Here is a 24,561-nt window from a genome sequence, read left to right on the forward strand (position 1 = left end):
CTAACTTTCTTTCTCTCTTTCCCCTTTCTCTTTCCTCTTTCTCTTTCCACTTTTTCTCTTTCCCTGTCTCCTCTCTTTCTCTTCTCTTTCTTTCCTCTTTCTCTCTCTCCCTCTCCCTCCAGGTTAGGAGAGAGAGAGAGAGAGAGAATGAAAGGCAGATGGCGCCGAACGGGCGGGGAGAGCAGGACGGAAGGTAGAAGCTCCTGGCCGCCCCCCCCATCGCTTCTTCAGCCGAAAAAGCAGGGAGGGGGGCAGGGAGGGGGAACAGGACGGGAGGCAGCAGCTCCAGTGGCGGCGGCCCCATTGCGTCCTCAGCCAAACGGGCAGGGAGGGGGAGCAGGACGGGAGGCAGCAGCTCTGGCGGCAGCCACTGCAGCATCGTCGGGGTCCCCGTCGCCGCCCCTGGCCCGGCCACCGCCCCCGCCGCTTCTCCTGCAGCAACGAGGGCAGCAGCGGCGGCTCCCTGAAAGTGCCCGAGGAAGGTGCCACCGATGGGGCCGAGGTGGGGCCGGGCGGCGGAGAGCCCTGCGGCAGCCAGGCGAGCTTCATGCCTGACTGCCGTCCAGCCCGGGCTGGGGAAAAATGTGGCTAGTTCGGCTTCCCGGGGAGCGATGCTCCCGCTGGCCGCCGCACCAGCCATGACTGCCACCCAGCACGGGGAGACATGTGGCTGGTTCGGCTGCCCAGGGAGCGGCCCAGGAAGCGATGCCCCAGCCGAGACTGGAACAAGTAAGCCGGGGGGGGGGGCGAATCACCTGCCCCGCAGCCACTTCGCAGCGGTGCTCTGCGGACTCAGAGCTCCCTCCCTCCCCCCCCTGCCACTGACCTTCCATCTCCAGCTCTGCTGCTGCTTGGCCAACGGTTGCGCCGGCTGGACATCGCAGGGGCTGCTCTCTCGGGGCTGCGGCTTACGGGAGGGCTGGCCCACTCAGCAAAGGCTCCGGGGGGGTTGCTCCCAGCGGGGATCCCGGGGCTTCCCCGCATGGCTCCCCAGCCACGTGCGCCTGGGATGGGGCCAGCCCGGGAAAGGGACTTCCNCTCTACTGCCTTCTAGCGGAGTCACTCGACTGGGAGATGGGCGGCAGAAGCGCCCTCTTGTCCCATTGGTGCAGTCAGTGATGCTCCTTTCAGCAGAGCCCAGCACCCTCCCACTGCTTCGCCATTTGCCTGCTTTGAAATGGCTTTTCCCACAGAAACTGAGAAGCCCAAATCCCACAAGGCCACACGCGTCACACTTGTGTGTTATTACAACTCTGGGGCTGACCAATGCCATTTTGGGTCCCCCCCCCAGTAGCCTTCTGTCTTCTCTCCTAAACTCCCCCACCCCTGAAATCCTGAATCAGTGAGCCCCAGAGAAAGGTGTGGCAAAGGGGGTCAGGCCAGGGGGTGAGCCTTTGCAGGCTGGTGACCCTGAAGCCCCTTCTGGGCTCGCCATAGGTAAGCATCTCTGCAGCTCGGTCTCTTTCAAAATTTTATTAAGATTTGCCATGTTAATCTTTGAGTAATTAAAGCTTGTGACACAGTTTGCCTTAATCCCATTCAAGTGACTTTTATTTGATCGCTTTTTTCTACTAAAAAACCATAATTTTTGTTTTATGTCATAACTGATGCTCAGCTGTTCCTTGAAAACTGCCAAGTAAATGCTGCAATCACCTCTGCAAACCAATTTGCATGCAAGGAATTAGAAATGGATAATTAGAGCATAATTACAATGTAGCATGTCGGTTTTCTTCATCTGCCAATGGAAACCACGTGTTCTTTTCATACCGTTAGGGTGCTGCTCAGAGATAGGAAACAGAAGAATCATCCCTGCCTTCTCAAAGGCCGCCCCATCTCTGCAGGCATGCAGGGGCCATCTGTGGGGCAGACCAGGCTGGGGCCACCGCCCTCAGTCGCTCATTGGTCTTCAGACTTAAAAATGGCCTCTGTCTCTGACTAATTTCCACTCGAGCCTGCCACTTAATTTATTTCGTGTCCAGATTAAACCTTAAACTGCCAACATGAGCTTGCCTTTTTGGCTTTATCGTTGGCCAGAAACAAATCACTTTTGGTGCATCCTATTGGTAGCAATGGACAGGCCAACACATTGGCCAGACTGTGTTTCTCCACCTTCGCACAGCGTGTTGTTATCCACCAGCAGCCTCCACTTGAGCATATTGGACTTACACTCAGACACACCCATCCTCAACATCATCTAGGTCCTCTAAGTGACATAGGGGAGATCGGATCCCTCTGGCGGGCTTCCTTCTGGGCTTGATTTACTTCTTTGGAATCCCTGGTCAGACTGCTCTGGCCCTTCTTTCCAAATACCTATCACAGTTGGGGGAGGGGGCACTGTCAGGTAAATATAATTTAATGTGAAATTAAATCTCCCTCTTTTGGGAGATAATTTTGGGCATCTTGCTTGGTGCCATGTCAAGAAAGGTGTCAAATCTTATCAAAAACATTGGTGGTAGAATCCCGCAACTCCTGTCTATAAAAGACGCTTCCTTCCCAGTGTCAGGAGAGGAATTATGTCTTTGGTCTGCATGTCAGAAGTGGGTCTCCTTGAGTTCCCGGGTGCTGCTTTTCCTGGCCTGGCAACCAAAATGGCAGAGGTACAGAGGAGCAATTCAGGGGTGGCCAGGAGTCCGAGTCCCTTGTGGGGAGAGCTGTGGGGGCGAGAGCAGCTTGGCTGGCAGATGGTGGGACTGATCCCAGCTGCTCCTGGTTCATCCTATTTCCACCTTTCTTTGAGCATCTAGCATCAGAGATCTGCTCTACTCGCCCTGAATAAATCCTGCTCATACTTTGCTCCTTCAACAGGACTGTCCTTCCTTACTTAGACTTGGAGTGGGAGTGGCACACCTGGTTGAAATTAGTCAATTAGACTAATCCCTTTGCCAAAGTTGGCATTCACAAGCTTCTCTGATGCTTGTTGCTTCCCACACTGGATGCGCTTTGATGATTTGCAGACCACAACCTGCTCGCTAAGCGCCACGGATATGGCGCTGCAAGAAAGAGCTCCTGGCCACAGTCTCCATTCTTTGACAGCGCAAAACAGGAGCGGACAGCAGCTGGACTGGGTCCGGAGACCCTCCTGTGCTGGTTCCAGATGAATCTGGCCCAGAATGGAATTGCAGCTGAGAGCCCTGCTTAGACTGCAATTTGATACCTGGATTTGTACCAAATCCTAAATTTGGGCTTCTTTCTACAGAAAGCCTTAATGGTTCAGTTCATTAGGACTTCTTAAATTAGAACAGGCTTCTAACAGTATGGAGAGAATTGATCACAGTTTTAATTTCATTTTGTGATTCAAATTGTACCATCTGCTGCTCCTCATATTTGTATTCTGCCTAGAATTGAAGAGCAATTTTTAGGGTTTTTTATATGCAATATAAAAATACACGCATATAAAAGAATGTCTGCAATCACTTAATGAAATATTGAAAATCCAAAATCATGAGATTTTAAACCCCTTAAAGCCTCTTCTTTATTCACCTGACTCTGTTTTTTTCTACTGTTTTATCCTCCTTGGTTTTTTTTCTTTTCTGTTTATATCTTTTCTCTTACGATGTTCAACAAAATATATTTTTGGAACTCAGCCAAAGGTAAAGAAAAGGCCAGTCCATTTCTTAGGAATTGTGGCCTGCCAGGGCCTGGGTGGGACCTCAGGGGGCAGAGGTCATGGCATCCAGTGCAGGTCCAGGGGGAACACAGGGGGCCCTCACTGCTGCAAGGCCAGATCCAGGAGCCCTTTGAGTTGGCTGGGTCCTGGGGCAGGATGGCTCCATGGGCCGCTTGGCCTTGGACAGTCTGTCTTTAGCCGCCAGAGATGGTTGCTGCTCTTGGTCCAGCTATGCAGGCAGCATTGCTGCTCCCACAGACGGACCTTCATTGGAGACAAGGGGGGGAGGCAAAGGTGGGCTTCACGGCTGTATTTTGTTGCTCTCCTTTCAAGGAATGTACTCTGAAGGTCCAGGAGGGGAAGTTCAAGCTCCAGGACCTGCTGGTGGTGCCGATGCAGAGAGTCCTGAAATATCACCTTCTGCTCAAAGTGAGTCGTTCTCCACCTTGCAGAGGGATGAAAAACCCAGATGCATTCTGCAGTGGGCAGGTGGGCTTCAGTTGCTCTCAGTGCAGAGCATCCCAGGTGAGAATTACAGAATTGGAAGGGATCTTGGAGGTCTTCTAGTCCACCCCCCTGCTCGAACATGAAACCCTATACCATTCTGGACAAATGGCTCTTCAATCTTTGATTGAGTACCCACAACTTCTGGAGGGGAGCCATTCCACTGATTAATTGTTCTCAATGGCAGGAAGTTCTAGATCGGATCTGTACTTGATCAGTTTCTACCCATTGCTTCTTGTCCTGCCTTCAGATGCTTTGGAAAATAGGTTGACCCCCTCCTCTCTGTGACAGCCCCTCAAATATTGGAAGACTGCTATCATGTCACCCTAGTCCTTCATTAGACTAGACATACACAGTTCCTACAACTGTTCGTTGTACAACTTACCCTCTGGTCCCCTAATCATCTTTGTTGCTCTTCTTTGGACTCTACGTTTCTAGAGTCTCAACATCTTTTTTGTATCATGGTGCCAAAATTAGATGCAGCATTCCAAGTGTGGTCTTATCGAGGCACTATAAAGTGATAAAGTAACACTTCACATGACTTTGGTACTTTCTCTTTGTTGATGCAGCCTAGGATTGCATTAACTCTTTTGGCAGCAGCTTAGATCTCTCTCACAGTTACTATTGTTGAGCCAGGTACCACCTGTTCTGTACTTGTGCATTTGGTTTCTCTTGCCTAAGTATAAACCTTACTTTTCTCACTTCTGAAATGCATTTTGTTGGATAGGGCCCAGTGTTCAAGTCTGTCCAGATCCTCCTGTGCTTTGAGCCTGTCTTCTGGAGTGTTGGCTATTCCTGCCAGCTTGGTGTCGTCTACAAATCTGATGAGTTCCCTTTTTATCCTCTGACTTAAATCCTTTATGAAGGTATTGAAGAGTGCTGGGCCTAAGGCAGAACCTTGGCTACCCCACTGCTTGCTTCTCTCCACATGGAAGTAGCTCCATTAAGGACTACATGCAGAATGCGGTTGGTCAGCCAGTTGCGGATCCATCTGGTACTGATGCCGTCTGTCCCACAGTTTTCCGTCTTGCCAAGAAGGCTGCGTTCTGCTTTGTCAAAGGCCTCACTGGTGTCCAAGTAAATTATGTAAACAGCATTTCGCTGTTTACTTAGTCACTTTGTCAGTGAATGCACCAATGTTTGTCTGGCACGATCTGGCTTTGGCTCCTACAGCAGCACAGATCTCCTTAATGCCGGTTCCAGTTGGATTGGTAGAGCCAAAGGGATGCAGAACAGTCAGCCCCATGCTGCCCACGTGGCCCTTGGAGCCCAGAGGAGATCCTGAGCCTCTGCATCAGGTGGGGAGAGCCGGGCATCAGGCAAGGGGCAGGGAGTCTTTCAGACAATTTCAGCCTGAGCCTCCTCTGGCTCTGCTTGTGCCCCCCTTGCCCAGGATTCTCCCCCGTGCAAATGCTTTTGATTCTACCCAGAAATTGATAATGCAGTTATTCTCACAAACCTTGATTAATTCTGGCTTGTTCGCTCAAGCTTGCACCAAAACATCTGATGCTGCATGGCCACCCCCAACGGCCATTATCCTTGGGACAAGCAACTCTAACACTTCTTCCTTAGCAGGACCTCTCCTGTCACCTACTCCAGAGGCCTTGAACCGCTGGCATGGCGAGGTGGAGCAGGAAGCAGGCAGGCAGGCAGGCAGTGGCTATAGTAACCTAGGATGATGGTTTGTCTTCTAGGAGCTGCTCAGCCACTCATCCGACCGGCCAGAGAAGCAGCAGCTGAAGGAAGCATTGGAGGCCATGCAGGTGGGGTCCTGAGGGAGGTCTTTTGGGGAGAACTGCTCTCCAAAGCCCCCCCCCCCAGTTTTTCTCAGCCTGACTTGGCTGTGCTCTGCTTCTGCCCTGGGGGGGGCTGGGAATTGCACAGGTGCCCTGATGGTGCTGGGCATGGGAGGCTGAACCCAGAAGCAGGATCCCTGCCCAGCGCTTTCTGCTTGCGATGCCACTGATGGGCCACTTTGACCAAAAAAGGCCCGTTGTTCGTTTTTCAGGACTTGGCCATGTTCATCAATGAAGTCAAACGGGACAAAGAAACACTGAAGAAAATAAGTGAATTTCAGAGTTCCATAGAAAACCTGGTAAGATCAAAGGAGTGGCAGCGAGGCCTTCCCAGTCTCCTCTCCTGGAGGCCAAATGGTTCCGGTGACCGGCAACAGGCTCCTCGTTCAGGAGACTGGCATCCCATAATGGCTGTTGCGAGGCAGTGATTGCAAATTGCCTTAGCCAGCCGAAGGGCACAGAGGATGTCAACCAGAGCAGGGTCCAGGGCAGGACTCAACTCTCCACCGCTAACTCTCCACGGGCCAACTTGCTGCGGGACAATTCACTGCGGAACAATTTAACAATTCTATTTATTTTTTTAAAATAAATAAAAAAATATTTAAATTTTTGTCGATCTCATTTCATTCTGTCCATCCTTTTGCATCCTTTCTTTAATTATTCTATTCCACCGTTTCTTTGTTATTAATATAACTGTTTTCTGGCAACAAGTTGGCAACAAGTGGAAAGTTATCCCGCAGCGAGCCGTGGCGAGTTGGCCGTGGCGAATTGTCCTAGGGCTAGGCCCCCCTCCCCCTGCTTTCTGGTCTCGCCCAGATGTTCGTTTACCTGCTCACAGGTCCCCAGAGCTGGATCGCACAGCACCCTGGAAGAGGCTTCACTGCCATCTAACCCCTGAAGTGCCCTGTCCCCCCTCCTCTTTGCCAGCTGAGGTGCCACTTTGGAGCTTTTGCTGTTTTAACCTTTGTCACCTTTGCCACAGCCGGTGAAGCTGGAAGAATACGGGCGGCCAAAGATTGATGGGGAACTGAAGGTCCGGTCCATCATCAACCACACAAAGCAAGACCGGTGAGTGAGCAAAGCAGTGAAGAAGGAAAAGCCTCTTCCAGGGGTCCTGGCTGAACTGAAGCCCTGCGAGCAACGTTGGTGCAGCTGGCTGAGTTCCCATGACATGTAGGCTTGAGTGGGTTGACTTCCAGAGGCAGGAACCCCACCCACAGCACTCCGCTCAGCAAGCCAGGGATGGCTAGCATGTTGCATGAAGGCAGCTCCCTCCCTCCCTGGAAGCAAATTCCACTTTTCTACCTCTGCCCTCTCAGCTCAGATCCCGCTCCCCTTGTGCCAGGCCCACCTGTCCTCTCCTTCCCCAGGACCCCCTTTCCCTGCCAGAGAGCAGCAGCAGCAGCAGGTGCAAGAGAGCTGACAGGGGTCCTACCTGCCACCCCTGCTCTGCCAGGTGGGTTGAGCCCACCTGGCGGCCTCTTCAGCAGCTGCCCTCCTCAGCAGCTGAACCCTGGAAGTGGGCTCAAAGGGACGGACCCTTTGCCTCCCCTTCCTGCATTAATAGGGAAGACCCCTGCCTTGGCTCATTTCCCCCCTCCCCAAAGCTGGACTAAGGCAAAAGGCGGGTGCTGCCTGTCCTTCTTGGGGCCACTCAGAGGGTGATGGCTTGCCCTCGGCCACCAGCCGTGTGCCCAAGTGCTCCTGGCCCAGCGCTGGGCCCCATGGCAGGAGAGGAGGTGGCTTTTAAAGGGGGCCCAGGAAGAGACGAGCAGGAGGGCTTTGGGGGGCATCTGGCTGGGTCTGTTGGAGATGCAGAATCTCAGGGGAGAAACTCCCTTGGCTGGAAGTGGCAGGCAGCCATTTGCCACTTCTTGGGGCCAGAAATTGGCCACTCTGGCCAGGGATGATGAGCCCTCTTGGCCAAGCCTCCAGGTGGGACATCTAGGCACAGGCTGCCCCTTTGGCTGGCATGGTTCTCCCAGTCACTGGAGGATGGGAGCCCCTTCCCCAAGGCCTGGGGAGAGGGAATGTGCAGACATGGTTGTTGAGTCCTGGTTTCCTCTTCTGATTCTGGGACAGGTATTTGTTTTTGTTTGATAAAGTGGTGATTGTCTGCAAGAGAAAAGGCTACAGCTACGAGCAAAGAGATATCCTTGAGCTGCTCTGTTACAAGATGACCGATGACCCCACCAACAACAAAGATATCAAGAAGGTGGGTGATCCCTCTCTTTTTTCTCGCTTCCCCTCCCTTCATGGCCAACATTGGGCACTGCAAGGGGGGGGAGCTGTAGCCGCTGGAAGCACACTTGGCACCTCCTGTTGTCCCCCTGGGGGCATCCTAGCCTGATTGTGCTCCAAAAGAGCTGGGGGGCTCAGGCTGTCCAGGGGCTGGAAGCTGAGTTCATCCTTCTCCACTGGCCTGGGGCCAGGGGCTATCCTTGTGCTTCTTGGCCCCTTTAGAGAAATCACAGTTCCATCACTGGGGGGTTTACCAGGATGCCTGTGTCCTTTGGCAAGCTGGCCTGGCAACCGCCCATCTCGCACCACATTCACCACGAGGAGAAGCCCCTTTCTGGTCAACAAGGGTTCCCACATGGACAGTTCTTGCTTGAAGCAATGAAGGAGATCCCAGGAAACCCAGTCCCTCTTTTATGCCAGTTTTTTTCCCTGCATGAAGGAACCCCTGTTCTTCTAGGGGCCTTAGCAGGTGGAATTCCTCCCCCCCCACACACACACTCTGGAGGGTGCAGATCCAGAAAGAGGCCTCTCCATTCATTCTCTGAAGAATTAAACATCTGGGCCACCTGGGACTGGGGGCCATGGGGAGGGGGGGAAAGGGGGCCCTTGTTTATTTAGAGTCTGAACAGGTGGGATTTGGAGCTTGTTGTAACCAACTGTGTCTCCCCTTCGCTTCCTTCTGCTTCTCAGTCGCATGGAAAAATGGTAAGCCGTCTCTACCAATTCCGGCCCTTTTGTCTTTTGCTGCTGCTGTAATAATCCTAGACAGGGCTGATTGGGCATCGTCCAGTGGGCTGCATGAGGGCCTGCGGTTACTGCAGGAAGCCTTACAAGCAGCCCTGTGAGGTAGGCTTGCCCGATGAGGGTGAGTGGAGCAGATGGGGCTAAAGCATCTTTGAAGGAGAGTCAGCCTCTTCCTGGGTTCCTGGCAGCCTCTTTGTGCTGCTGGCGAGACAGGCCTGCTGGCAAAGAGAAGGAAGGTGAGCCCTCCCAGAACCGGCACCGAATTCCCAGTCCTTGTGGCCAGGAATGGAGGGCACTTGGCCAAGCTTGCTGCCTCTGGTGCTGCAATTCAGCCGCCCAAGGGTGCCTGCTGAGGGCAGATTTCAGGGTGGCGCGATGGCTCCCCCCAGCCCTCCTGGCCTGCACTGGCCATGGGTTTCTCCTGCCTCGGCGTCTGGCTCCATCCGGTCCCTCTCTCTTTCCCCACAGTGGTCTTACGGCTTCTACCTCACTCACCTTCAAGGCAAACAGGGATTCCAGTTTTTCTGCAAGACGGAAGAGATGAAACGGAAGTGGATGGAACAGTTTGAAATGGCCATGTGAGTGTCCAGGCCCAGATCAGAAGGCTGAATGGTCAAGACACAAGCAGGCATGGCTGGCTCCTGCAGGTGGCCTTGACCCAGGCGTTGGTACATGTGATGCGCAGGCAGGACTAAGGGGTGCCGCCTGGCCTGGCCCTGACCCAGAGGTTCCCGAGTGCAGGGCTGAGCATCAGAGACCCTCGGTGCAAAGTGGACCCTCTTCACAATGTCCCCAAAGAGGAGCTGCAACTTGCTTTGCCTGACCTGAGCTGAGTGGTGCTCCTTTTCTTTGCCCAGATCCAACATTAAGCCCGAGAAAGCCACGGCAAACAACCACCAGTTCCAGATGTTCACCTTTGACAAGACCACCAACTGCAAAGCCTGCAAGATGTTTTTAAGGTGAATGTTTTTCCTTCTTCAGGTATACACAGACTTCTCAAATGCTGCTGCTAGTTTTACTGTAAAGTTTTACTGTAAAGTTGCATTATTACGAAAGGTCTTCCAGCCGCCGGGCAACAGGCAGCCGTGGAGCCATACAGCTCTGGGGCTGCTTGCCACCCTGAGGCTTCCTGGCACATCGAAGCAGGGGAGCTCTTGCTCCAAGCAGCCTCTGAGCTGCAGTGTGGCGAAAAGCAGCCGCTTCAGAGCCCACCCCTTCCAGGGCCCCATCGGCAGCTTACTGAAAGAGAAGCACCTTGTGTTGCCGGCCAGGGTCCCTCCTGGCCAAGGCTCTGCCGCCTTCCAAGAGCCACGCCTGTGTGGGCTGCCAAGGAACCGGGGAATTTTTGCCTGGACTCTCTCCTCCACCCCCTCCACCCCGGAAATCTGGTGGGCCTCTCATGAGAACTGGATCGAGGGGTTTTTGTTGCACCCTGGCCTGATGTCACCAGCCTGTTTCCATGGCCCCTGCCCACGCATGGCCAGAATGCTAAGCCCAGGGAACGGGATGCAGGTGAAGACCACAAGGAGAGTCAGCTGGGGGGAGGGCAGCAGGAGGGGCAGTAGTCAGTGTGGCCGAGCTCAGTTTTTATCATGGGACTGACCTCAGAATCTGAGCAGAAGGGCTTCCCTGCATCTGAGGAGAGGCCTGGGGATGTGGAGCCCACAGGGGCCTCCGGGCATCGGGGAGTCTTCCCTGCTCCTGCTCCAAGGAGTACAGTCTCTCAGGGCTCCAGCTCTAGGCAGGCATGCTGGGCTAGCAGCATCTCTCTCTTTCTGCAGGGGGACCTTCTACCAAGGCTACCAGTGTCTGAAGTGCAAGGCGGGTGCCCACAAGGAGTGCCTGGAGGTCATCCCACCCTGCAAATTCAGTAAGTGTTCCAAGCACACGGTGGTGGGGTGGCCGAAAAGCCCCTTGCGGCCAGCTAGCCCAGAAAACAGAGCAGGGCTGTGTCTGCTGCCAGGGTATCCGTTCGTGTCCCCAGGTGAAGCAGAGCGCCTGGGCTGTCCACTCCACTGCCCCAGGAAAGTCTGGTGGGCCACCCATGGGGACAGGTTTGGGGCGGTGCTCTCCAAATCAACACGTTTTCCTGCAATAAAAGGGACGATTCGCTCCAATGGCCGCCTGTTGATCCTGATAGAGTGGCTGAGCCCCCCCCCCCGGCAGCTTCCTCGTTGGGGGTCCCTGTCAACCTCTCACCCATCCCAGAAGGGCAGAGCAGCTGCAGAGACACATCCATTCTGCAGCTGTTTAGAGGATTTTGCATGTCATAAATCGTTTTGAAAAATACATTTTGCCCTCCTGTAACATCACCATTTGTATGTGAAAGGGCACTCTAAATTTTGAAGGTGGGTCAAAGGGCGAGAAAAGGCAGAGAAGGAAGAATTTGGAATAGCAAGAAATGAGGAGGGGGATTCAGGGGGTCATGAGATCTGCACGCACCAACTGATGAAACTGAGGTGTTCCTCTTAGGAGGTTTTTCAATTAACCAGCCACTTTTTCACGTTGCCTTCCAGGTTCTCCTGCTGAGCAGGTAAGCAGTGCAGCTGTTCTTCCTTCCTCTCTGGGAATGACGCAGGGAGCAAGGTGCCCGAGGAAGACACGGGGGTCCCCTTTCCCCCAGGCCCCTTTCCCCCACCCCCTTTCTTAGAGGTGAGGCCGAGTCCTTGGTTGGTCCTGAGATGGGGCACCCTTTTTTCTGCCCCAATTTGAATGCAAGGGGGTAGGGGCTGCAGCGCAGAATCCAAACTGTCGCATCTCTGTAAGACCTTTGCTGTTGGGGGGGGGGTCAGTTCTAAGAGCAAGACTAGTTCCTGGTGTGAACAAAAGCGCTCCAGGAGATCTGAAACTTCTTTCTTTTTTATTTCTGGACAGGAAACACTGAATCTAGGTAAGTCATCCCCTCCTCCTCCACCTCCTCCTCCTCCTCTGCCTCCTCCTTCACTGCAATCTCCTCCTCCTCCACCTCCTCCTCTGCTGCCTCCTCCACCACCTCTGCCTCCTCCACCTCTGTCTCCTTCTCCTCTGCCACCTCCTCCTCTTTCACCACCACCTCCTCCTCTGCCTCCTCATCCACCACCTCCACCTCTGTCTCCTCTGCCACCTCCGCCTCCTCCTTCACCACAACCTCCTCCTCCTCCGCTCCCTCCTTCTTAACCACAACCTCTTCCTCCGTCTCCTCCTCCTTCACCATAACCTCCACCACAACCTCCTCCTGGGGGTCTGCGATGTAGCCTCATCCTTTGCTGCCAACCCCTGCTGAGAGATCCATCAAGGCCCCTGTTGTTCCTGGCTTCTTTCCAGGTCCTAAAATGGTGGCCCTCCAGAATTACCATGGCAACCCAGCTCCACCAGGGAAACCCGTGTTAACTTTCCAAATGGGTGAAGTGATTGAGCTGCTCCGAGGGGAACCGGACTCCCAGTGGTGGGAGGTGAGTGGATCCTCCAGGAATCTGCAGAAAAGACCAAACCTTCCTCAGCTTGTTATCCATGGAATTCAGCTTTGCACCTGCCAGGCATTTTAACAAGAGCCTGAAATCCTTCAACTGCACCCAGGAGATGAGGAGATGCTGGCTAGGACAGGACCCTCCTTCCCTCCCTCTCTCCCTCCCTCCCTCTGCTGGGTTTATTCAATAGCACCAGCATTGGGGGCAGCCCCTGTGGGACCCAGCACCCTTGGCCAATCTAGGATCCTGCTCTGCCATCCGCCCGGGGTGAACTCAAGGAGCCCGGCATCCTGGCTTGCTGGTCCAGCTGAGCCTCAAGTCTCTCTGATCCCCCATTGGCTGCTGCTGCACCCAACGGGAGGTAGCCTGGGCTAAGCCCCTTCTGCACAGAATTGGGTCACCTCTGGGTGGCCAGCAAGACACGTTGGCTGAAGAAGTTCCACACCCCAGGCTGTAGCTTACCAGGTTGCAAAGCAGAGTTGGAAACCAGGTTGCAAAGCAAAGCAAGGTTGTGGGAACTCAGCCCTTAGCACATTTGCTGAGTCAGCCTATCACATTAGCATGTTCACACGACAGAGACACCATTGTTGTGTCTTGTTGACTTGCGTTAAGGGTGTTGTATGAATCTTTGAGAGAGTGAAAACCTCCTCATTTGGGAGAGAACCTAAACTCAAAGGGAGTCGGTGGCGCTGCTTCTTCCTTTATGCCCCTGCCTGGGTTTCCGCCCCACATGGCAGGAGGGACCCTTGCGAGGGACTCTTCTCTTTCTTCCAGGGGAGACTCGTCGTGTCCAAGAAATCTGGCTATTTCCCCAGCTCGTTGGTCAAGCCTTGCCCAGTGGACGCGCGGGTAAGAGTCCTCGAGGCAGGGAGCTATGACACCCCCCTCGCCCCCCAATGATTGAGCGCCTGGATTAACAGCTGCTGCGTTCAGTGGCTAACCCCTTTTCTTTTAGTCCGAGGACCGATTGCCTCCTCCTGGCACTGGGGGGGGGTCTTCTGTCCCACTGCTCACAGTTCAGACCACCCCTGCATGGGATGCCTTTGGGAAGACTGGCCTTCATTAGGATCTCCCCCACCCCAAATCACAACTTTGTTCTCTGCTGCAGCCTCCCAACAGCCGCCCTCCTTCACGAGAGATGGACTATTCCATATACCCCTGGTGAGTCGGGCGGGTGGGATTGGCTGGGCTCCTCGTTTGGAATCTCCTCATTGGTGAAGGTTGGGGGGGAAGTCCAAGTGAGTGGAATGCGGGGGACAATTTCTTGCTCTCTATAAATGGAGACCGTCAGAAAGAATAGTTTCTCTCCAAGCCCAATTGACAACGTTCCTTGGAAGAGCTCCCCAAATTTGGAGAGTCATATTTGTGGAATCCTTTCTTGGTTTTCTAAAACTTTCCCAGTTGCACCTATGAGAAGGAAAAAGGCATCTGAAAAAAATCCCTCCCTGTCCTGTTCCCCAGTGTTTCTGGCTTTGCGGACCAGCAGGGGGGGATGGTTTCGTGCAAGCCCGTGCGCGCAACTCCCTTTATGCAAGCAGCATGTACGTGCACCTGCCCCTCACGCCAATGGAGCCCGCTTGTGCTCACCGGCCATTTCCACGGCCCAGTTGCAAACCCCTCACGGCCCACAGGTTGGAGACCTGTTGTAGGGCTTTTTTCCCCCAAGTCTTGTTCAAAAAGAATAAAGAGCTGTTTCTCTCAGAAAGGATGCTGGGAAGGCTTCCTTGTGGCTTTTGATGTGCTGTTGCCTCTTCATCCGAAGGGGGGAGGGAAAGGGGTTATTGCCGTGGGGTACATGATGGCAGAGGACAGAAGAGTCCTGAACTTGAAGTGGCCTCCTCTTCATTTTGGGGTTGAACCACTTCTGGAAGGTGTTGCCTGAAGTCACAGCCTGGAGCCACAGGAGAGGCTCTCATCGCCCCCCAAGTTTATAGAGGTGCACGATTGCAGATTGAGGGTAGCTGGAGAGGAACAAGTGGCTGGGGAGACTTGGGATTGGAGCAGCAGGAGCTGTGAAGGGGAAGACCGAGGGTTCCAGGGGGATTCTGGCATGAGATGCAGCTTCTCCCAAGGATGTCCCTTGTTGGTTCCTCACCACTTCCAGGGAGGTTACCAGCGGAGGCTGCGAGGTTCAGCCTGGGCCTTCTCCTCTTCATGATCGGATGCATGATTCCAATCATACCATTTGTAGCTGATTCAGAATGGAAATAAAATTTTAATTGATTTTGCTAGGTTAAAGAATGGCTGAAATTAAGAGGATATAATTTAACAGAGATGGATACTAAATTACCAGCTGGGAAACAAACATTAAATGGAGAAATATTAGACGTAGCTGGTTCAATATGTTATTGATGAAACAATCTTGGAATAATAGTTTATTGAAAATTAAATATGAGCCAACTGTGTGATGTGGCTGTAAAAAAAAAAAAAAAGGCAAACCCAGTGCTGGGCTCCCATCAATAGCACTACAGATCCCATGAAGGAATAACTCCAGAGTTGCTTCTTGGTCAGATTCCGCTCATTGGTGCCACCCAGTTCTGTGTGCTGAGCTTCAAGAAGTATTCAGAGAACTTAGAAGAGAGTCAAAGAAAGGCATTAAGTAGAGCATCATGTGGGGAGGTTGAACCTTGAGAAGAGAAAAATTAAGGGGTGGGGGGAAGCTGACTTTCTGAAATATGTCACACTGGAGGAAAAAACTGGCTCTCTCTGGTCACAGAGTGCAGGCAGTGATAGGAGAAACTCCTAAGACCAGCTGGACAGTAAATTAAATGATTTGGAGGGATGGGGGGGCTGTCCCCTGAAGGAGGGGCTGAATTGCTGCCCGAATTATGGGTTGGATTCAGGCCTTCCATTCCAACTGGGGGGTTTGTGAGCAAGGCAGAGCTGAGATACGGAGCCCTGTAATGAAGGGTCATCGATGGAGGAGAATTTCTGCAACTCAGGGTTGAACTGGGCACCCTGAGTTGGGCTTTTGCCTAGCAGACCTTTCCCTACCTGACGAGGAAAGGCATCGGTGCCGCCAAGGGCTCCGCCATGCCAGGCCTTGTTTCGGAGCCATCCCCAAAGCCCTGCGGGGCCAGGGATACCCAGCTGCCGAGAGGGAGGGGCGGCTGCTTCTGCCTCTGAGGCTGAGCCCAGCTTCCCAACTCCTCTCTCTGCACCAGGGGCCTCCCTGCAGGGCCCTGCAGCTTCAGAACATCAAAGGGACGTCTGAGGGATCTAAGGGGGATCTCTCCTAACCCAGAGTGTGGATTTTAGGTTTGCAGGCAACATGGAGAGGCAGCAGACAGACAACCTCCTGAAGCAGCATGCCAGTGGGACCTACCTGATCCGAGAGAGGCCAGCAGAGGCCGAGCGTTTTGCCATCAGCATCAAGTCAGTGGCTGGCTAAGGGCAGTTTCTCCCACCCCTCGGGGGCACACAGGGTCTCTTCCAAAGAACAGGAGATGGGTTCACACAGCCCCGCTGGACCCCAGCTAGCTTCCAGACCTTCCCTGTCTTCGTATTCCAAAGAGTTACCCATAGCTTAAGGGGAGGCCCTGGGACAAGCACCCCTTTCCAACTGGCCTGGAATGCCTTGCAAACCTCTTTCCTTTGGACTTGCTGAAGGAGAGTTCTTGTTTTAGAGTTTGGCAGAGATAGCGTTTCTGCTTCCAATAATTGGTCCAAAATTAGTCGGCATCACGGTCCTCCTTGGGAGGCCACATTCACATCTTAAGCCCCCAAGAGGGGGGGTGCTTGCCCCCCAGGTGGAGCAAGCCTTCAAGTGGGCCTCCAGCATTTTAGCATATGGGGCACCCACACCAGATGGACCTTTGGCTATTAAAGTCTGGCCGGTTTAGGCCCAGCTCTTTGCCAGCCTCTCCCACGGGTCAAATCTGGAGGGTGATGGTGGGCTGGGCTTTTGGGTAGGAAACATCCCTGCAATGATCTCCTCTGCCCTCTCCCTTGCAGGTTTAATGATGAAGTCAAGCATATTAAAGTTGTTGAAAAAGATAACTGGATCCACATCACAGAAGCAAAAAAATTTGAAAGCCTCTTGGTATGGTATTCTGGAAAAAACAAGTCTTGTCTTGAACCGGATCTTCCTGGGGGCTTCAAGGGGCTCATTGGCTTTGACCTTCTTCTGCAGGAGCTGGTGGAATACTACCAAGGCCATTCCCTGAAGGAGAGCTTCAAACAGCTGGACACAACATTGAAGTATCCATACAAATCCCGGGAACGCTCTGCCTCAAGAACCTTAGCTCGATCACCGGGTAAGGGCTGTCTCCATCCTGCTGGGGGTCACAGAGCAGGTGGAGAGCTTGCACAAGGAGCCCCCCCTTTGCTCCCACAAGCCAAAGGCCCAATCCCCACCAGCTGGCCAGCGGAGAAGCCCCGCAGTGGAAAGACTCTTGCTATGGGGATGGGACTCCCAGGCCCCCCAACCTTTCAAAGCCTCCCCCAGTGCCCCATGGCTTTCCACCCAGAGCAGCCACCATTGTGGCTCAGCCCAGCAGGGCAGATGGGTTCAGTCTAACCAGGGTTGGCTTTTTGATCCATGGGTTGGAGGGATGTATTTCCAACAAACCTCCTTCTTTCACCCCCCAGCAGACACCCCCCCCCCAGCAAGGAGGGGCTGGGAAGGAGACAGCAATGGCCCACCTTCCTCTTTGGAAGCTTATCTGCAGAAATGCCAAAGAAATTCTAAAACTGTCCTGAGGCTGAAACAAAACAATTTAACGAATCTGAGTTTATGAAAAGAACACTGGAGGAGTCGCTTTGGAAGGGGATGGGTTTTTGCCAGATATCTGAGCCTTGATTGGGAGAAAGTAAATAGCTCCCCCACCCAGGAGAAAGCAGGAATTCCCCCTCCTCCATCCTGCTCTCACGAAAGCACCAAATTTATGCAGGCTCCCCAGCTGACCCCAAAGGTCTCCCCCTTCCCTGGGTGAGGGGTGAGCGATGAAGGGGCTGGTCTGAGGGTGGACAAGCAAGTGGCCCTGCATGACCAAATGCACCAGAAAGCTCCATCTGAGTTTTTGATGACTCGGGCCAGGATTGCTGGCTGGTCGTTCCTGTGTGATTCTGGCTTCATCTCCAAAGCTCATTTTGATGATGGTGATGATGATGATGGGAAAGTCTGTGGCTGACGCTGATCCTGCATCCCGGGGGGGCTTCCAAACGTCCTTGGTGGTTCTTTCAGATGCTGCCTACTTGCCCTGAGCCACGCTCCACAGCCCTGGGCAGCTGCATCTGAGAGCCACCTGCCATTTAGTGCTTTTTTAAGGAAAAGGGCAGAATCCTTCCTGCGTGCTGAGTCTGCTGGGCCTTCTCCTCTGGCGCCTTCCCTGGCCCTGTAGGGGACCGGCACCCTTCCCAGGCTGATGTTTTGCTTACTCCCATCCGGACAGGAGACAGCCTGGCTCCCTCTGCGAACATCAGCCCACAGTGGGGTCTTCGCCTGGGGAGGCAGTGGGGGTCGAGTGGCTGGCCAGCCACGCAGACCCGCTCTGTCTTCCCATTAGGTCAAAGAGTGAAGAGCCACGTGGTTTGGGTGGGCATTTCCCCTGCCTTGCTGATTTCTCCCGTTTCATAAATGTCCCCCTTTAATAATGTCTCCCCCCTCCCCTTTCTCCTGCTGCCTCCATTTCCCTCTAACTTCTTTTCTGCAGCTGCCTGCGCTTCCTACAATTTTTCCTTTCTCAGTCCTCAGGGCCACCACTTCACTTCTCAGAATCCCTCCACTCCTTTTTGGTCAGGTAGATATAGCTCTCTCTCTGTCTCTCGATATAATAAATATAGTAGATGAATAATATCTATATGCATGCAAAGGCTCCCATCCATTTGCTGAAGGACAGTGACACCTGCTGGTCATCTAAGAAAGGACCGTGTGACCCTCTGCCCACAGCTGGCAGATCAGCCACCAGCTCCTAGTCCAGCCTTGGCAGGGCAGCTTAACAGCAGCTGAGAAAGGCTCCTTGTGGCCAGAAAGGCTAAAGAGGTGCCCAGGTAGAACTTGGACCACCACATTTTAGCCAGAAAGAAAAAAAAGGCTGAAAGTCGCGGAATGTGCTGACATTGCTCTCGCCTGACTTGGGACCTGGACAGGTCATGCCATGGGAAGCTCCTTCACTCTTCTTGCTTTATATCTCCCTCCCCCCAGTCTTCACTCCTCGGGCCATCGGGACTGCAGTGGCGAGGTACAACTTTGCTGCCCGGGACATGCGGGAGCTCTCCCTGCAGGAAGGGGACGTGGTGAAGATCTACAGCCGGATCGGCGGGGATCAAGGCTGGTGGAAGGGAGAGGCCAATGGCCGAGTAAGTGGCCTCTGGAAGGTGCACAGCCCTCTCTTGCAGAGCTCTGGGCACAGCCTGTCACGTTCCTTTCTGAATTGGGGAGGGGGCATCCAGACAAGGAGTGGCGATGCATCCAGCTGAGCACCGGGCCAGTGCCGGGCCCTGCTCTCTCAAGCCCCCTCAGTCATAAAAGCCCCCCTCCCCACTGGCCTGGCCTGGTCCCGTGCTCCATCGGGGCTGCCCCTCAATCCTTATGTTCCGTCGTGATTTCTTGCAGATCGGCTGGTTCCCTTCGACCTATGTGGAGGAGGAGGGGGTGCAGTGATGCCCACACTGGCAGGAGCTACTGTCCCTGGGGACAGCCCCGGCCCGTCTCTGGGCCTCCAAGGGAAACAAGACTGTTCTTCTTCCAGCACCGAGAAGAGCGCCTCTGTGGCCCACTCCCCAGTCCATGGGGCAGAGTCCACGAGGGGCACGTGAAGCGGTGGGGAAGGCCCAGCTGCTTCTCTCTCACCTGTTCCCTGACACGGAAGAGCCGAACGCTGGATATTGAGCCACGTCTGCAGAAAACCACGAAGCCTCTGGGGAAGGCAGGCAGGACCCAGTGGCCTGGCCAGAAGTGGCTGCACTACCAAGCCTTCTGAGGTGTGGAAGATGGGCTTGGTGGTGTCTGATCCTTGAGTGGGATACGAGAAGAGATGCTGGGGGTTTGGGAGGCACAGGAGGACATTGCAAGGGGTGCCCTTGGCTTAGGAACTTTAGGGGGGCTTCTGCAAGTCCCAGCGTCCAGCATGGCGGGGGGCTGTGGACTAACCAAAGTTGCCCTAAATGTGAGTGGGCCCCTTTATGATCCAGAGGAAAGAGCCCACCCGGTGACCATGTGAGCATCCCCAGACTGCTGGGGTTCTTCATGAGCCTGTTGTGAATCTGGGACCGGAGAGAAGGAAGTACAAGCAATGTGGGCTGCACCCCACGGGCCCCACTGCTGCCTCTCCCTCTGTTGTGTGAGTCTCTCCTCCATCAGTCCTGGGAGCCTGTCTGAGCTGGCTGCCAAATGGACCCTGTGGCCTCCACGAGCCTCTGCTAGTCGCAACCCGTAAAGGTTGGCCTTCTCAGGGCCTGCCGGTTCCTGGTGCTGCTGCTGCCCTCTGAGTTAACCAGGAAGCCGTTGCATGAGGCTCATCCTGCTGGCAAAATGGTTTCCATCCACCCAGTGGCCCTCAGAGCTGGAGGAGCTTCTGCTCGGAGAAGAGGTTGCTAAAGAGGATTAGTGCCCAACAGAACAGATGCTGTCCACACGGATGCCACAGATGTGCGCAGAGCCCCGGCAAGGATCTCTTGCCACAAAGGAGGAATCTCTCTGCCTTTCAGACTTTGGGGAGATCCACTGGCCGTGTCTAGGCCATGAGGCAGCTTTCCCTTCCAAGCATACCAGGGAGCCCTCTTGAGCACTGAGCCACTTCCCTGGTTTCCTCAGCTCTTTTGCAAAAGGCTTAGGTGCCAAGGGGCTGCACGTGGGGCAGGAACCTGGCCTTTCCAGGGGGCAGAGGCCAAGGTCTCCTGGAAGCTGCTGAGATTGGCACAGCAGCCCCTCTGCCTGCCTGCCTGCCTGCTCCCAGCAGATCTGCATTTGAGTGCCCAGGTGGGCCTGGGCCCCACAGCAGATTTGCCTCCATTTTAAAGAGAGCCTCACCTGAAATCAGCCTTGACTTTAATTCTCTTGGCTCTTCCAGGCTGCTTCTGCCCTTTCACCCGTTGCAGACAGCCTGGCAAGCTAACATTCCCTGATGTGGATGCCCCTTCATAAATGGGGTAGGCCCTAGGCCAGAGAGCAGAGAGGTCTTCCAGTCGTTCCTCTTTTCACCTACGGAAATACCTACATGAGGCGGAGAGGCAGAAAGTCACCCCCGTGGCTGATCTCAACAGAGTTGATCAGCAGCTGGGTGGATCCCTGTAGAACTCTTTGGGTCATCAGGCAAATCTTTCCCTAAGGGAGGGAGCTCAGCTGCCTAACGCCCCCCCCCCTTAGACTGAAGCAACGGGGGCAGGTAGGTAGGAGAAAGGAAGTCTGTCTGGCCTGCAAAAAATCCCAGTGACCACTAGATGGCAGAAGAGGGAGTCTCTGTATTCTCTCTTTGCTGCTCTCTAGGAGGCTGGATAGGATTCAGCGCTCTGAGCTGGGGCTGAGAGGGGTGCTTTGCAAAACCAGAACAGAAAAATATGCTGCTCGTATCTCCCAGACCACTTGCCAGTTCCTCCTGAAGTCAGAATTAGAAACAGGCATCAGGGAGGACCCACCATAACACCCAGTGACAGTGCACGCAGTATGTTCCTACCCAGACCTGATCAGCTGGTCCCTTTTCCATCTTGAAGACTGCCTCTTCTGTGCTACAGATGCGGGAGAGGCCGCCAGGAGCAGTCCAGGGTCTAGGCTTGAGGCACCTGCTATCCACCTGTTGCATCTTTTCCCTCTTTCTGGGTCCTTCCAGAATCCCCCCCCCCAGTGGATGCAGTAGTCGTGGAAGGAACAGGAGGAATAGAAGGGGATTGCAACCTTCTCCGTGGAGAAGTACAGAACAAAAGAAAGCTAACCACTGAGTCACCATGCCTGCATTTTCTGTAAACTAAGTGAGGGGTGAGCTGGCCTGGTGGAGTAGCTAGAGCGAGGGAAGTGTTGGGCCAGGACTGGGAGGCCGGGGGTGAAGCCCACTCCTTGCTGAGGGAGCTCTGGGAGACGAGGACACCCATATGCCGGTGCAGGATTGTTGTTGAAGAAGAGCCGGTGCTGTGGGCATGGCCCAAAGGAAGGGCTGCCTCTGTTGCAGACACTACTTGTCTGAGCACGTGCAGAAGTTCAGCCCCATACAAAACTCCATCGAAGTTTGAAGAGGCATTTCTTCTCAAAAACAAGGGACCACAATGCAATTGTATTATAAGATGGTCCTTCTGAAGAAAATCAAAATATTTGATTGGAAAAAGAAAGGCTGTTTTTTGTTTGCTGATGTAACATTTCTTTTTTCCCCAGGAGGTGTTTGGTTTGTAATTAATTACTCTCCCTAGCCACCCTATTTGTGAATAAGAAAAGGATTTTTTATTAAGAAGGCAAAATAATGTACATATATTTTGATTTTGCAAAAACATTTTTAAAAGAAATATAATAATGGAAAATTAATATGGACAACATTCTCTGATGTATTGGTCTCTCTTTCTTTTTTGCACTGCCCTAAATTGAGGCCAGGAGATGAAAAATTGTAATATATTTAGATACACAATATCCTCAATTCCCAATACTTTTTCTTAAGAGAAATCTCTTAATTTCTCTAGCAAACACTTTTTCCTTTGTTGAGAATTTCCTCTCCTTTTACATGGTTTCCTGGGGCATCTGACATCTGAAGGCAGCAGATTTGTTACCTATTTTTGATTGTGTGCCATTAAGTCAATTTGACTCCTAGAGACAGATTTTGTCCATGGTCTCCCACGGGGTGGGGGCTGCTGCCAGTGAAGTCTCATCTGTTGGTCCACCTCAAAATACTTCTGCTGCTGCAGTTGGAGGCAGCTTTGAAACGAACCAGCTGCAAAGATAAAATATTAAATATGGAACGAGTAACATATTGATTAAAAAACAATATGTTTTAAATAAATACTTGTATGTTTCTCTGGACAAGTCCAGCTTTCATTTTTATGAAACCAAGTGAGCGCACCCTTTCCCCCTCTTTTGGAAGACCACATATTTTTTTGCCAGCCTCTTCCTTTCTTCAATTATATTCACCAATTTCCTATCTTTATAAGCAGGAAAGTGCAAAGATTCCTTGGGTTGATGTTTCACTGCAGTTCAGGGCTCTAGTTAATAACGGCTTTCTTCATTTTTTTTTTCCTATTCTAGTGTAACAAACTTGGTCTGCCTTGCATTAATTTCAGAGCTGCACTGCAACAGGGAGCGTAGCAGCAGCCGCAGAGGCGAGCGCTGGCCTGACCGACGCCTCCCGTGCGCGGGGGTCAAGCTCCGTTGCGTCAAGTGACGCATCGCGACGTTTTTGCCATTGCGGAGCCGGGGTGGGCGTGGCCTGAGCGTGACGCCTCCGGCCCTAAAGAAGCCTCACGCTCTGCCCCGCCTGGCTCGGCCCTTCGGGCGGCCTCCCAGCTGCAAAGATACCGCTCTCCCCTCTCCTGCCGTTGCGCTGGGATGCGGCGCTTCTCCCGCCAAGCGAGCTCCCCACTCCGGCCCAGGCAGAAGCGGTCGCCGAGGGCTGGCTGTCGGCGGAGCGGGCCGCCGGCTGGACGTTGCGCGGGCCTCGCAAAGGTCACGTTAGTGCCCCTCCCCCCGCTCCTTGGCTACTGGAACGCCTGGAGGAGGGAACCCAACGAAATGGCAACGTATTTGCAGAATACCACCAAATAGCCCAAATCTGCAACAATGAAGCCAGGAAAGCCAAGGCCTTGCAACAAGTGTCAAAAATAACTTAAATGTTCCCAAAGGGGGAAAAAATGGATCGAGGAAATTACAACTAATCAACCCAACATCAATATCTGGAAGATCCTAGAAAAGGTAATCAAGCAACTGATCTGCGAACACCTAAAAGCAAACAAAGTTATAACCAGAAGCTAACATGGATTTGTCAAAGACAATCATGCCAAACCAATCTTATTTCATTCTTTGACACAATGACTAGTGATTATTGGCCAGTGAAATGCTGTGGACACAATATACTTAATTTCAGTAAGGCATTTTGACAAAGTAGACCTTGGTAAGATAGAAAAATGTAGGATACACAGCATCAGCACCAGATGGATTTGTAACTGGCTGACCAACCACACTCAATGGATAGTCCTCAGTAGCACTATTACATCTACACGGAGGGAAACATGCAGACGGGAATCCCAAGATTCTGTCTTAGGCCCAGTACTTTTTAACATTTTCATAAATGATTTGGATGAAAGGATAGAATAGAAACTCATCAAATTTGTGGGTGACACTAAGCTGGTGGGAATAGCTAACCCTTCAGAAGATAAGACACAAGATACAGAAAGATCTTGACAGACCTGAACACTTGAACCCCTTATCCACAAAATGAAATTCAGTGGCGAGAAAAGTCCTACACTTAGGCAGGAAAAACCAAATGCACAGGTATAGAACAGTGGTACCTGACTAAACAATAGCAACTGGGAGAGGGATGGAGGAGTCCTAGTGGACAGCCACTTAGGTAGGAGCCACCAGTGCTCCGCAGCTTCCCCAAAAACCAGCACAGTCCTAAGCTGCATCAACAGAAGTACAGCATCAAGAATATAAGAAGTGATAATACCGCTTTATACTGCACCAATGAGACCAAACTTGGAATACTGCACACAGTTTTGGTCACAATGATTAAAAAAGAAGCTAAGACCCTAGAAAATGTACAGAGTAGAGCAACAAGGATGATAAAGGGTATGGAAATTAATTCTTCTGATGAATGGTTGAGGGAGCTAGGTCTGCCTAGCCGAGGGGTCTTCAAACTTAGCCCATTTGAGACTTGTGGATTTCAGCTCCCGGAATTCCTCAGCCAACATTGTTGGCTGAGGAATTCTGGGAGTTGAAGGCCACAAGTCATAAAAGGGCCAAGTTTGAAGACCCCTGGCCTAGCCTATCAAAGGAAGGACATGATAACTGTTTTCCAATGCTCGAGGGGCTGTCACAGAGAATAGGGGCTCGACTATTCTCCAAAGCACCTGAGGGCAGGATATGAAGTAATGGATGGAAAGTGTCTATGGAGATTCTCAGTCATCCAGATCATGATCGTCCTCTTTCCAAAACTGAAGAAGCTTTTTAGATTAGAAGCACAACATATTTAAGGAAAAAACAAGGAAGTCTAGTTGCCTTTTGAAAAAGCACCTTTGGGATAACAGATGGAAACTTATCAAAGAAAGATCCTGTCTGGAACTAAGGAGAAATTTTCTGACAATGAGAACG

The 24,561-nt window shown here is 52.7% G+C and overlaps 1 protein-coding gene across 5 annotated transcripts in view; it reads left to right on the top strand.

The window, feature by feature from the left end:
• VAV2 (vav guanine nucleotide exchange factor 2) overlaps positions 1-18,942 on the top strand; it is a 109,958-nt gene extending 91,016 nt beyond the window's left edge. The window contains exons 11-29 of one of the 5 annotated variants that reach the window (XM_015819970.1): positions 3,941-4,036; positions 5,806-5,874; positions 6,120-6,206; positions 6,890-6,975; positions 7,990-8,122; positions 8,839-8,853; positions 9,361-9,470; positions 9,750-9,851; positions 10,674-10,762; positions 11,409-11,440; positions 12,168-12,323; positions 13,113-13,187; positions 13,447-13,499; positions 15,597-15,713; positions 16,293-16,380; positions 16,471-16,594; positions 17,993-18,079; positions 18,484-18,638; positions 18,895-18,942. In XM_015819970.1, coding sequence (XP_015675456.1) covers positions 3,941-4,036; positions 5,806-5,874; positions 6,120-6,206; positions 6,890-6,975; positions 7,990-8,122; positions 8,839-8,853; positions 9,361-9,470; positions 9,750-9,851; positions 10,674-10,762; positions 11,409-11,440; positions 12,168-12,323; positions 13,113-13,187; positions 13,447-13,499; positions 15,597-15,713; positions 16,293-16,380; positions 16,471-16,594; positions 17,993-18,079; positions 18,484-18,638; positions 18,895-18,942 — 1,722 coding nt within the window. Of the gene's footprint in view, positions 1-3,940; positions 4,037-5,805; positions 5,875-6,119; positions 6,207-6,889; positions 6,976-7,989; positions 8,123-8,838; positions 8,854-9,360; positions 9,471-9,749; positions 9,852-10,673; positions 10,776-11,408; positions 11,441-12,157; positions 12,324-13,112; positions 13,194-13,446; positions 13,500-15,596; positions 15,714-16,292; positions 16,381-16,470; positions 16,595-17,992; positions 18,080-18,483; positions 18,639-18,894 lie in introns of all 5 variants that reach the window. The other 4 variants (XM_015819971.1, XM_029284858.1, XM_029284857.1 and 1 more) reach the window with 4 other exon arrangements.
• Positions 18,943-24,561: the final 5,619 nt, after the last annotated feature.

This window comes from Protobothrops mucrosquamatus, unplaced genomic scaffold, assembly GCF_001527695.2.
Source record: "Protobothrops mucrosquamatus isolate PMUCROS unplaced genomic scaffold, P.Mucros_1.0 scaffold1036, whole genome shotgun sequence".
NCBI lineage: Eukaryota > Metazoa > Chordata > Lepidosauria > Squamata > Viperidae > Protobothrops > Protobothrops mucrosquamatus.